The sequence below is a fragment of the Cherax quadricarinatus genome, chromosome 29, assembly GCF_038502225.1.
Source record: "Cherax quadricarinatus isolate ZL_2023a chromosome 29, ASM3850222v1, whole genome shotgun sequence".
Taxonomy (NCBI): domain Eukaryota; kingdom Metazoa; phylum Arthropoda; class Malacostraca; order Decapoda; family Parastacidae; genus Cherax; species Cherax quadricarinatus.
Genome location: NC_091320.1, coordinates 23,963,954 through 23,978,322, shown reverse-complemented (window position 1 = coordinate 23,978,322; position 14,369 = coordinate 23,963,954). Strand labels below are relative to the sequence as shown.

The window sequence follows — 14,369 nt, the reverse complement described above, 5'->3', positions numbered from 1 at the left end:
AATTATGGCAACTGTCACAACAGCCAGGAAAATGAAGGGGCGGTAACGAGAACTTTGACAAAGGAAAGTGCCAATAGTGATGCTATTCAAATCACATGTGCTCTAAAAGTTTTGGTCAGTATTTATGGCCCCTTTCTGCGCAGGGGATAGAAACATTTATGGCCTTCATAGTCAAAGCAATTACATTACTGTAATCGCCTACAAGTCCTCAACTATACAAAATTAATGTACAAATCAATATTCTCATCCAGTTTGATTATATATTCTTTGGCTACATTTATCCAGTAAATCATTTCATTCCTTTATCGAGGAATAATAGGTATGAGGCTTGGCCACCTACTGTGGGGGCTAATATGAAGACTTAGCTAGAAGAATGGCTAAGTCACTATCGACTGATATCTGCTAATTTTGATGGTATCTGCAAAAAGTGTTTGTATCGTCCCATCCCCACTCTGGTATTCATTGAAAGGTTTTCCAGCGCAGTTAATCGGGGCAAATTAAATTAACTTCAGAAAACTAGGGAATACTTGCATGCGTAACGTTAGCTTTTAGAGACTATGGTTGGCCATCGAACAATGCTGCATCGTGAAAAATGTCGCAGGCGTCGAGTGAAGCTTACTAAGTGTGCAGTGGGTGAGGTACTAAGGGGCATGAAGGTAAAGCAGTGCAGGGTATGAAGACTAACGTTATAATAATCTATTTCTACAAGTATAAGACAACTATTATAGACCTAGCAGGTATGCTGTCAGTGGCCCTGAAACCCAACAGAAGACCTAGCAGGTATCATTGGCATACTATATAAAGCGTCTGGTTATGGTGGAGCATTTCGGGGATGCCATCCAGAACAGTAACACCCAGGTATCTACTGGCTGCTAGGGGAACTGGGGCAGCAGGTGTAAGGAAACGTGCTGAAAGTTTCATCCGTGCCGGGGATCGATCCCAGACCCTTAATGAGCTGAGGGTCCTATCAACCAAGCCACACCATCCTAGACAAAGCTACCCCGAAATTCTTTCATTAGTGACGCTACCTGAAGTGTTCCACTCGCCTACTGCCCAAACAGTACTTTCTATCCTTTCTAAAACTAAATTTGTTCAACTTTAATCCAGAGTCGAGGCGGTGAGGAACAAGGGAAGCGAGAAAGTGCCGGCTGTGCTGAGGTTACCGCCCTCATCACAATCCACCTACATCAGCACCCTACTCAAAATAACCAAATTTTATTTAAAGGTGCTATATAACCTGGTTAAAACAGTCTTAATTAACCAAGTGGAAGACTCCATACACTAGGAAATATATCGATAACCCTACTTTTCCACTAGGACCAAGTCTTAAAATTTTCCGCCTTTCACAAATGTCCTCAATGGTACACAATTCAGATAAAAAAAAAACACAGTTCAGCATATATACAGCTAAGAGTTAATTGCCAGTGCTATGAAAAGTTGTCAGTAGTGCTGGCAACATAAGCGAAGAACACCCTCCTCGCTGGCCCCGTTAGTACGTCTTACAGTCGCAAACCGTTATCCATATGCTCAACTTTTTTTCAACCGCTTTCACATTTATTTTAACGATTGGAAGCTCTAAACCCGTAGGAGTATTATAGCGCCTGAGGAATGAAATTAATTCAGGTTCGATCCAAGGAAAGGACAAGTCCAGTTCCTTGTATCGCCAGCTCCTTACAAGCACCAACGCATCTTCCATGAGGGGTCAACGGCATGTAGTTATTGCTGTCAACTCCCTGCATGTTAGGGAGTAATTCAAGATAACCTTAAATCTCCAACTACAGAGGAGATACATAGGAGGCTAACTAGTCTGTACTTTTCTTCACTACACTTGGGTGAACATTGGTACACTCGCCCAACCATCTTACCCCAGCCATCTTACCTTTACACTCGCCTGTGAACTTCAGTCATGAATTCAACTCCCTAATCTCATGAATTTGATCACTACTCCGTGTTTGTGTACATAGTTTAACAAATAGTTTTAATATCTAAAATATGGATTAATGTACAAGTAAACCACAACCATATAATGACCCACTTTGTTATGGGCTTTAAACTAAGTTGAACTGGTATGGTAATATGGATATTTATGTACAGTTCAAGACATTCGGGAAACTCCGCTGAGAGGCTTCATTAGTTTTGTGTATATCAAACTAAACTTTCACGGTGCAGTTGCTACCCCAACTGATATGTTGATACACAGAAATGCTTTCGTTTAATGCGTATTCAAACATCAAACGCTCTTTACCATCACAAATGCGTGGGTATCAAAACCTCCAGTTTAACACACCTTACCTACAGAACAGTCATTTTCATGTAAAGTACACAGTAGTATCTCATGATGCATTTACAAGCTATTAGTCTCTCCATGCTTCACCAAAACTATCTTTTATTCTTGATTTTCCATTAGTACACTTTAATCCAAGGATGTGGAGTTGCCCTCTACTTTTTGATCAAATCTTAATACTTTCCAATTTCCCACGGGCTCTAGGACTTTCAGGTTCAGCGCTTTCCATATTACATCAGTTTTAGTAAAAGTAAAGATAATGCAATCAGTATATCCACACTGCCTTACTGTAAGCTCTAATCTTAGATATAATCAGTTTAACACTTCCAGAGTAGTAGCATGACAAAAAAAACTGACATTGTTAGGTTAGGTGAGCAGTTTCTTGTCCTTATCTTTTAAAATGTCAAGTTAGGGGTAACTACACTGGCCTATCCAATTTCATATTCATACAGTTTATTTGGACATGATACATAGTTGTACAAGGAATTATAGTAGTTGGGTGTACATGCCAAAAGCCCCTTGTATGCAAAGCATTATGGGCAGGCATAAATTAACTTAAAATAAACAAACAAGGTTCAGCGGTAGAAATTACAGTAAACAATTTCAACTTAAGCATACTATTTATTTATGATAAATTACGTACCTTCAAATCCTGTTTACGAACATTAGTAAAGTGTCAAATACAAAGCATACAACGAGGTTTGCATTTAAAATAAACAGCTTAAAAATTTAAAGTATGTTAATTGAAATACTTAAGTTGGGAGAGATTGGTTTCGATTTTTAACCTGAAAGGTTAGTCACCCAGGATAACCCAATAAAATCAGTGCATCATCCAGGACTTTTTTCCACTAAGGCCCTTCAAACTTGTCCTTCATGATACCACTCACAATCCTAACACCCATGGATATTATACGAGTGTGCTATCTATCAACCGAGCATGGTTCAGAGATACCCAGTCTTAAAATTACCAGGAAATGAACAGGCTAGGGGATCTAAAGAATAGTTTTCAATAGTACAGTCCATTTAACAATAGAGTAAATTTATATGCTAGTTATATACCATATATTTTGGTTCAATTTAAAATTAACCAAATAATTAAAATGTTGGCCAAACAGTGAATTAACTAGATTTTAATACAAGCGTTAAACCCGTATGGATCGAATCCATGCAACACCATAACTTATTTAATTACGATCATCCATTTGTGAAATTTCCACGTTGTTTTTATCTTAAAGGCTACCATGTACTTTAAGAACGATCTTAAGTATCGGATGCTGGTTGGCATCTAACTCGTCTGCTAATTTGATAACTGTAGCTTATGGAGTGACAACCAACACGTAACCACCACCCGGTATATTATATGGATCATACATCGGGGGAGGGGGGATGAGAGAATCAAGTTTGATTAAGAGGGAAGAGTAGCTCCAATTCCTTGCTTGAAGAGATCCTTACAACATTTAATGTACCCTCCATCCTGGAAGGTCCCACCCACAACAATCCCCCCTTTCCCCGGGGGCAGCCACGTCACCCTTCATACACCCAGACAGTTAAAAGAACCACTGTCCCACTAATAGTTTTCCTAGTCATATGAAACAAAGGTGTACGCTTTAAATGACAACACTTGCCACCCCCGAATACATAAATCCAATCCCTATACTACGGTATCTTTTAACCATATGTCAAGCAAAAGATACTTTGTATGGAATCTTTCAAAGCCAAAACCTTTACTGATATTATTCTTTACCTAGGCCACACCCAAATATCTTCACAAGCTTTAATATAGTTTATAAGCTAAGAAAACTAGAGGGACCGGTTTCACCCACCACTAAGACACCGGGGAACCCATGTTGGCAAAAAAAAAATTACATTACTTACAAAACTCGACGAGGATGAATTCATTTTCTTCCATGGCTTTCTTGAAGTTGCTTTTGGTGAGCACCAAGACACCTTCGTCCTTCGTAATGTCCTCATCGGCCAGGACGGCCATGGCCAGGGTGGCCAACAAGACAGCGAAGGACACTCCCACCCTCATTGTAGAAGTTGGTGTTACAGACTGGACGAGTTGATATTGGAAGCTGTGCAGGGCGCAGACGTGGCCATTCGTGGGCCATCCCCATTGGCCCCTCGTACGATGATACCTACGCTCCTATTTACGCCCATTTACCACCATTCCTAAGCCACATTTCTTTTCGGCAATTAACCAAGTGATAGACAGATGTTCTTCAAGTACCGAGAGTAAGTAATTTTGCCAGATTATACAGTACAGGAGGAGCATTGGTAGTATATAAGAGGTTGGTGCTAGCGGCGTGAGGCAAGTCAGTGCTGACGTCACTGCAATGTGTCAGGGAGGCTGGCAGCACTCTGGGTAATATTTAACACCCGCTGAATTCAAACCTCCAGGAAAAGGGGAAAAACATGTTTTTTCAATCTTCTTTTTCACTTCCCACTCATTCTTACACATGCTATAACAATTGGCTATTACGTGTACTAGTTCTGCATTATACTTTAAGCTACAATTCTAAACGAGAAATTCTATTACAACTAAAATATTTCTTCTATCAGAAGGTATTCCATGGTTGATTGGTAAGAGAATAATAAAACATTAAAATTGAAATAAAAAAATATAGAAATAAAAAAAAGCGTACAAATATAAAATACACAGAATTAAACTAATTACTAAGCACAAGAACTAAATTAAGCAAAGTAAGCTAAAAATGGAAATATAACAGAAAATCAACAAATTACTAAAATTAAATCAATCAAGTGTTATGCAAATTGGTTCCCAAGTGTTCCACACTCAGGTGAGCACATACATGTTCAGTACAATATATGTATATGTACGTATGTATGTATGTATATATATATTATATATATATATATATATATATATATATATATATATATATATATATATATATATATATATATATATATATATATATATATAAAGGGTAGGGGATGTGTAGAGCAAGTGTTAACATTGAAGCATATGAGTGAAAAGTTTTCATATCATTTATAGATTCAGAAAAGGCATATGGTAAGGTGGATAGGGGAGCATTGTGGCAGATATTGCAAGTATATGGAATAAGTAGTAAGTTACTAAATGTTGTAAAGAGTTTTTATGAGGATAGTGAGGCTCAGGTTGGGGTGTGTAGGAGAGAGAGAGACTACTTCCCGGTAAAAGTAAGTCTTAGACAGGGATGTGTAATGTCACCATGGTTGTTTAATATATTTGTAGATGGGGTTGTAAAGGAAGTAAATTCTAGGGTGTTGGGGAGAGGGGTGGGATTAAATTATGGGGAATCAAATACAAAATGGGAGTTGACACAGTTACTTTTGGCTGACGATACTGTGCTTTTGGGAGATTCTAAAGAAAAGTTGCAAACGTTAGTGGACGAGTTTGGGAGGGTGTGTAAAGGAAGAAAGTTGAAAGTGAACATAAATGACGACATCAATCGAGGTAGGTAAAGAAAAATTGGATATCACATTAGAGGGAGTATGGAAGAAGTGATTATGTTCAGATATTTGGGAATAGACTTGTCACCGGTTAATAATAATAATAATAATAATAATAATAATAATAATAATAATAATAATAATAATAATAAATCTTTAATTCTACAAGTACATGTACAAGATATACAGGCCTAGCTGACATCAGTGGCATACTACTACATATATAGCCGCTTGTTATGCAGAGTATTTCGGGCAAATTAGGTCAGTTTTGTCCCAGAATGCGACCCACACCAGTCGACTAACTCCCAGGTACCCATTTTACTGATGGTGAACATAGACAACAGGTGTAGAGAAACACGCCCAGTGTTTCTAACCTTGCCGGGAATCGAACCCGGGCCCTCGCCGTGTGATGCGAGAGCTTTAGCCACCTGATCAGCCGGGCTGTGGCTCGTACGTTGGTTTGCGTGCAGCCAGCAGCAACAGCCTGGTTGATCAGGCGCTGATCCACCAGGAGGCCTGGTCACAGACCGGGCCGCGGGGGCGTTGACCCCCGAAACTCTCTCCAGGTAAACTCCAGGTAAACCAGGCCACAGATTTATGAAGGACGAGGTTAACCATAGAACTGATGAAGGAAATAAGGCGAGTGGTGAATTAAGGTATCTGTGGAGACAAAAGACGTTATCCATAGGGGCAAAGAAGGGAATGTACGAGAGTATAGTGGCACCAACACTCTTATATGGGTATGAAGCATGGGTTGTAAATGCTGCAGCCAGGAGGCGGCTGGAGGCAGTGATGTGTCTTAAGGGCAATGTGTGGTGTAAATATTATACAGAGAATTCATAGTGTGGAATTATTCAGAGGGGTGAAGAGGGGTTAAGGTGATTTGGTCATTTAGAGAGGATGGAGCACAATATGATGACTTGGAGGTTGTATAAATCTGTATTGGAGGGGAGGAGGGATAGGGGTCATCGTAGGAAAGGAGGGAGCGGGGAAGGGGGTAAAAGAGGTTTTCTGTGTAAGGGGCTTGGACATCCAGCAGGCATGTGTGTGAGCATGTTAGATAGGAGTGAATGGAGACGAATGGTTTCTGGGACCTGCCAAGCTGCTGGAGTGTGAACTGGGTAATATTCTGTGAAGGGATTCAGGGAAACCGATTAGCCGGACTTAAGTCCTGGAGATGGGCAGTGCAATGCCTGCAATTTAAAGGAGGGGTTTGGTATATTGGCTGTTTGGAGTGCCATCTAAACTGTCATATCTGAGCGCCTCTGCAAAGACAGTGATTATGTGTGAATGATGGTGAAAGTGTTTCTTTTTTGGGTCACCCTGCCTCGGTGGGAGATGGCCGACGAGTTGAAATAAATAAATAAATAAATTTGTTGCTGTTGTAGGTTCGCCGGTCTTGTCCCGGCCCGGGTCTTTTCCAGCTGGTGACCCGGTAATATATATATGTATATATATATATATATATATATATATATATATATATATATATATATATATATATATATATATCCTACATAGTAGGTTGGTAGACAGCAGCCGCCCAGGGAGGTACTACCGTCCTGCCAATTGAGTGTAAAACGGGAGCCTATAATTATTGTACATTATGGTAGGATTGCTGGTGTCTTTTTTTTGTCTCATAAACATGCAAGATTTCAAGCACGTCTTGCTACTTCTACTTACACTTAGGTCACACTACACATGCATGTATCGTAAGGGTTCTTAAATGGAGATATCGTAGGTTGAAAGTAGACACACTTGTAGGATGGTAAATATATTGTCAGACTGAGATGAGGGATGGAGCCCCAGCTGCCTTGCCTGTCTACGCCTGGATGGTCTGCCGCCGAGTGAGGCCGGGACAGAGGAATGGGCCTCCTCGTGTGCATCCCGTGACGTCACACAAAACCACAGGCCTACGAGGGGTCTCGTGTCTAAAGCACAAGGATGATGCTATTGCTATGCTACATAATACTGGGAATACAGGGATCAGCAACTATGCTGACACATGTACAAGCATATATATACACACACACCCATCTGGGTGTTCTTCTCTTTTCTTACTAGTTCTTGTTCTTTATTTCCTCTTATCTCCATAGGGAAGTGGAACAGAATTCTTCCTCCGTAAGCCATGCGTGTCGTGAGAGGCGACTAAAATGTCGGGAGCAAGGGGCTAGTAACCCTTTCTCCTGTATACATTACTAAATTTATAAAGAGAAACTTTTGTTTTCTTTTTGGGCCACCCTGCCTCGGTGGGATACGGCCGGTGCATTGAAAGAGTATATGTGTGCGTGTGCGTGCGTGCGTGTGTGTGTGTGTTAGTTACCATTTTGTCCTAGGCACATGTCGATTAGACACTAGGCCTGTTTTATGTATGTGTATGTGTATGTGTGTGTGTGCGCAACTCTTGGGTATCTTTATTGAGGAAACGTTTCGCCACACAGTGGCTTCATCAGTCCATACAAAGGAGAATCTTGAAGAACAGGAGTAGAATGAGGTAATCAGTCCCTCAACCTTGAGTCGATGTGGTCAGTCCATCAATCTTGAATAGAATACAGCATATGTGTGGAGAAGGAGCTTATAAACCGTTGGTAGGAGAGGTGCAGCAGTCATAGGCGGTGTCACATTTGTTCAATGTGGAAGTAGGTCGTGCCCAAGAATTAGGCAAGCGAAGAATTCCCAAGTATTAAGATCCCAAGAAGTTGCAGTGTCTGACAAGTTTCTAGATGAATTGTTCAGAGAACCGACATGTTGATAAATTAGACACATGTGCAACTCTTGGGTATCTTTATTGAGGAAACGTTTCACCACACAGTGGCTTCATCAGTCCATACAAAGGAGAATCTTGAAGAACAGGAGTAGAGTGAGGTAATCAGTCCCTCAACCTTGAGTCGATGTGGTCAGTCCATCAATCTTGATGGACTGCGACCAAGGTGTCCCAAATTCCTACTTGTCTATGTAACATTGATAAATAATAATTATCTTTGTTATCATTTACTGTTATGTACATAATTAGTTACATTCAGATAAATGCAATTTTCCACATTTAATTTGTCCGTTGGTCCTTCTTGAACCGGAGGTAATTAGTAAAGCATTAATTAGTTAATTATTTAATAATATGTGAAATGACAGGAGGTGGATGTTAAGTTCACAAATTTACTTAATGTGTAGTGGATTATAATAATTACAATATTAATTTTGATAAGCTAAGCTCAAGTCTGGCTAAGTTTATATTAATTTGTATAATACTAATTTGATAAGACAATTCTGGCCAAGATTTATATCAGTGTATGTGTAATTGATAAGAAAAGTGTGGATAAAGATTATATTGTGTATAATATTAATTTTGCTATGCCAAATTCTGGCAAGGATTTATATTTGTATAATATTAATTTGATAAGCCAATTTTGGCCAAGATTTATATCAGTGTATGTGTAATTGATAAGCCACGTGTAGCTAATTATTAATGTGTATATTAATTTTGCTATGCCAAATTCTGGCAAGGATTTATTAATTTGTATAATATTAATTTTGAGGAGCCAAGTTTGTATTAATGCACACTTAAAATTTATATTATACATGTAATTGCTAAGCTCAAGTAGCTAGTAAGTAAGTAAGTAAGTAAGTAAATTTATTCAGGTATACACAATACAGTTACATAGAATTATCATACATAGCAGCATATGTGTAGAGAACCTAGGATAACCCAAAAAAGTCAGACAGAGTGACTTATTTCCATTGGGGTCCTTGATTTATTTAAAGGTAAGTTGTACTATTTACCTTTATAAAGTGCATAATTTAGTACATAATCAGTGTTATTAAGTTGAATTTAATACATTGCATAAGAGATAAGATAAGATTTCGTTCGGATTTTTAACCCCGGAGGGTTAGCCACCCAGGATAACCCAAGAAAGTCAGTGCGTTATCGAGGACTGTCTAACTTATTTCCATTGGGGTCCTTAATCTTGTCCCCCAGGATGCGACCCACACCAGTCGACTAACACCCAGGTACCTATTTGCTGCTAGGTAAACAGGACAACAGGTGTAAGGAAACGTGTCGAATGTTTCCACCCGCCGGGAATCGAACCCGGGCCCTCCGTGTGTGAAGTGGGAGCTTTAGCCACCAGGCCACCGGGCCCACCGGGCATCATGGCTGAAATTGAGGAAATTAATGTAGAAGACAAACATATGGTTAATGTAGAAGACAAACATATGGTTAATGTAGAAGACAAACATATGGAATATAGAGCAAAAAAAGCTTCACTGCAAGCTAGGAAGGGGCATGTAACAAAAGCATACAATAAATGTTTGGAATTAATGAATCAAGAAACTGTGAATACTGATGATTTAAAATTGTATTTAGATGCTTTAGGTAATAGATATGATTCATACAAATTATATTACAACAAATATGAAGGAGATTTATTAGTAAACTGTGTAGATGAGACTGAAGTAGATCTCATAATTAATCAGTATTATGAATTAGAGGAAAAGATTCTTTCTTGTAAAAGTCAGGCCTTGAATAAATTAAAATGTGTAAACCAGGCAGTTGGTCAGTCTGCTCCAACAAATAATATGTCTTTGCCAAAACTCCCAGAATTGTGTTTGCCTGTGTTTAATCCTGGAGAAAATTGGGAGGAATTTTGTTCAATTTTTAAAGCAGCTGTGCATGACAGGAGTGACCTAGCCTGTGTAACTAAATTATTTTACCTCAAAGGACACGTAAGAGGAGATGCTCACATACTCATACAAGCCTTTCCCAATGTAAATGACTCTTACAAGGAAGCAGTTGACTTGTTGAAAGTCACTTATGGTAATATAGAACAAAGTAGGTTGGATCTAGTGAATATCATTGTTAATTTAAAATCTCCAGATCACACTTACAAAGGTTTACAACAGTTTAGAGTTAAACTGGAGAGCATTCTCAAAACTTTAAGTAATAAATATAATCTGAAGGAATCAGACTGGTTATTGAGTGTCATGGTACAGAATAAAATAAGCTGTAAAACACTTGAATGGCTCTCGAATAAATATCACAAGGGTTATTTTGGTCTGGAGGAAATAAGACTAGGTCTACAAGAATTAATTGTTCAGTTGCAGACCAGCCAACCAACTTATTTTAAAGATGCAACACATAATAACTCTGAGGTATCTGTCAAGTTTCACAAAGGGAAAAATTATCCCAATGTTAATAATCAAAATTCATTTCCTAAAAATAGCTGCATAGGTGCATATCAAGTAGCAAGAATCAGAAATAATGATTCTCAACAAGGTAAGAAGAATAAGTACCCTCCTAAGAGTAGCCCAGTTAATAAGAAACCAGTCAAAGAAAGGAGAGATTGTCTCTTCTGTAAGGGTACTCATTTTTCTAAGAATTGCAATGCATACAATTCATGGAATGATAAAGTTGAAAGATTGGAGGAACTTGACAGATGTATCAGGTGTTTAGGTAATCACAATGTAAAGGATTGTCATGCTAAATTAAACAACTGTTATCAATGTCACAAAGGAAGACACCATATAGTCATGTGTAAGGGTCTATATGACAATGTTGATAATAATGATAATGTTGACAATCCTGACACAACAGTAGCTAATGTAAAAATTGCTGCTAATGTTAATAATGATGGGTTTGCTGAAGTAGCCTTACCTGTGTTACAGGTAAAAATTGATGATAAAAGGCATAAATTAAAAAATGTAACTGCATTATTAGACCAGGGATCCCAGCATACTTTCATAAAACGAAAATGTCTTGATGGTATGAAAGTACAGATGGGAGATCCCACAACTTTAAAATTATGTTTTTTTCTCGGATAAAAGGGCTCAATTATATGACACTGTTTATGTAACTGTCAGGTTGGGCAATGAGAAAAAACGTGTTAATGCAGTAATTGTAGATAGACTTCCAGAGAAAATATCTACAGTAGGGCTTAGTAAAGCTACAGAAAGACTTTCACATAATGTAAATTTAGCACCTTCTGGTGTAAGTGATGATTCTGTAGGCCCAATAAATATTTTGATAGGTAGTGACTATTATGCCTCCTTTGTAAAGGGTATGGTAAAGAAATGTGGTGTCACCCTTTTGAAGACTGCAGGAGGCCATGTAATGTATGGTAGGATTCCTCTTAATAATAATTCATGACTAGAGGAAACTACAAATACCATAACTGCGTGTCTTACTCATGAAGTTGTACCCCAGTATAATTCTTCCATAGAGGATGGTGTTGAGCCAGTGCATAAATTGTGGGAATTAGACAGCATTGGAATAAATGTAAATGAAGAAAGTCCAGACGATTCTTTTACTCAGGAGCAATACCTGAAAGATGTAAAATTTGAATCTGGACAATACTGGGTACGACTTCCGTGGAGACTGAACCATCCAGAATTGCCCACTAATTACAGAATGGCATATGGGCAGTTAAAGGCTCAGCTCTGCGAACTGAGTAAGACACCAGAATTGTTAACTGCCTATAATGATATAATTGCTGAACAATTAATTAATAAATTTATAGAAGAGGTACCTCCTGAGCAAGCCAAAATTTATGGTCACTATTTGCCACATCACGGAGTGAAGAAGGATTCTAAGACCGCTCGTTTGAGGATTGTGTTTAATTGTAGTGCCAGGAGTAACAAAAATGTACCTAGTTTAAATGACTGATGACAGGTCCGTCGTTGACGGAAAAAATAGGAGATATCTTATTAAATTTCAGAGTAAAGAATTATGCCTTTACGGCTGACAAAAGTAAAGCTTTCCTAAGAGTGGGTTTACAAGAGGCTGACCGGGATTGTACCCGCTTCTTATGGCCTGAGAATCCTAGTGACCCACTTAGCCCTCTGAAAACCTTTCGCTTTAGGAGCGTATTATTTGGTGCTACATCTAGTCCATTCCTACTTCAAGCAACGATAGATGCACACCTTAAATGTATGGGAAGTCCATTGAGTAAAGTAATGAGCAAACAATTTTATGTGGACAATTTCCTGGGTGTGACGTCAAATGAAGAGGAACTGTTAATGACTTATGGAGAGGCTAATAAAATAATGCAAAGTGCAAATATGCCTCTGAGAGATTGGAATAGTAATTCATCCAAATTGAAGGACAAAATAAGTAAAGATTACCCTGGAGATGAAGTGCCAAAATGTAGTAATGTATTGGGTTTAAATTGGGATACTGAGAGAGATTTGTTAAAGTTAAAACCTAATAATTACAGTATGTCCAATAAATTAACTAAGAGAGTTTTGCTTTCTGAAGTTTCCAAAATGTTTTGATCAACTAGGTTTAGTGTCACCCCTTACTATAAGAGGGAAATTATTAATTCAGGAAGCATGGAAACTTAAATGTGCTTGGGATGAAATTCTTCCTGAGGAATTCATTAACAGGTGGGATGAATTAATTGGTGATTATGAAAAAATTCCAATGTTGGAGTTCCCATGCCAGGTGGCCAATCCAAATGGGAAAAATGTACTCCACATTTTTTGTGATGCTTCAAAATTGGCATATGGAGCAGTTGCTTATCTTCAATGTAATAGTGTTATTTCTCTTGTTATGTCTAAGGCTAAAGTGTCTTCAATTAAATCATGTACCTTACCTCAGTTGGAATTAACAGCCATTTATGTAGGTGTCAAATTAGCTAATTATATAAGAAATAAGTTGCAGGAGATAAATATTAGCGACACTGTAATTTGGTCTGATAATGAGGTATCCTTACAATGGATTCGTAATGGAAACAGTAAAATTGTGTACGTACAAGAGTCGCTGAAATTAATCAGATGCAAGAGAAGTATAATAGTTTGGGTCAGCATATGTTAACATTTAATCATATACCTGGTGAGGAGAATCCAGCTGATTTCTTGTCTCGAGGTTTACCTTATGCTAAATTTGTAAATGCTATATCATGGTTTAAAGGACCGAGCTGGTTGATAAATAAAGCTAATTGGCCTGTACAAAAGGCGTATATTGCTCCTGTTGAAATTACTGTGACCACCGCTCCAATAGTTTGTCCTTCCTTAGCCATTGATATAAATAGGCATTCTTCTTTACCCAAACTAATCAATGTAACTAAATTGGTGTTTAAATTTCTAAACAAGATGAATATTTCATATAAGTTTTCACATCCTCTTGAATATTGGATAAAGAGGGTACAGGAGGAAATCTATGGAAATGAGATTAAATTGATGATGGCATTCCTCGCCCAGCTGCCGGTGAGGGTGGACGTTTTGCTACTCCTCTCTGACAGGCGCAAGTGCTAGCCAGGCTGTCACAATGGTGGTTGGGGTGCGACGCAGAATTAACACTGTCGGCATAGAATTACTGAGAGGTACAATTAATCAAGATTCGGCGTTGACGTTGTTGCCTCTGATTATTCGAGAGACATATGGGATTGAGGATTGCGACCTTTACGGTGTAGCCTTAAATGGAAACTACCGAATGTTCGTGAAACTGCTGTCATCACACGTGTATGAGGATCTACTTGCTCAATATCAGGATGTTGCTATCGAGGTTAACGAGGGCATCCTGGTAAAGATGGTCGATGTTTCGAGTCAATTTACGTATGTAAAGTTACGTAATGTGCCTTTCGAGGCAAATGAAGCTGACCTACGTAGTGTGTTCGGGAAGTTTGGAACTGTACACGTA

At 38.5% G+C, this 14,369-nt stretch overlaps 1 protein-coding gene across 1 annotated transcript in view; it reads right to left on the bottom strand.

The window, feature by feature from the left end:
• Pdi (protein disulfide isomerase) overlaps positions 1 to 4,416 on the bottom strand; it is a 42,541-nt gene extending 38,125 nt beyond the window's left edge. Inside the window, 2 exon segments of the mRNA XM_053779211.2 lie at positions 4,160 to 4,347; positions 4,349 to 4,416. Coding sequence (XP_053635186.2) covers positions 4,160 to 4,347; positions 4,349 to 4,401 — 241 coding nt within the window. The 5' untranslated portion in view covers positions 4,402 to 4,416.
• Between the last annotated feature and the right edge of the window lie 9,953 nt (positions 4,417 to 14,369).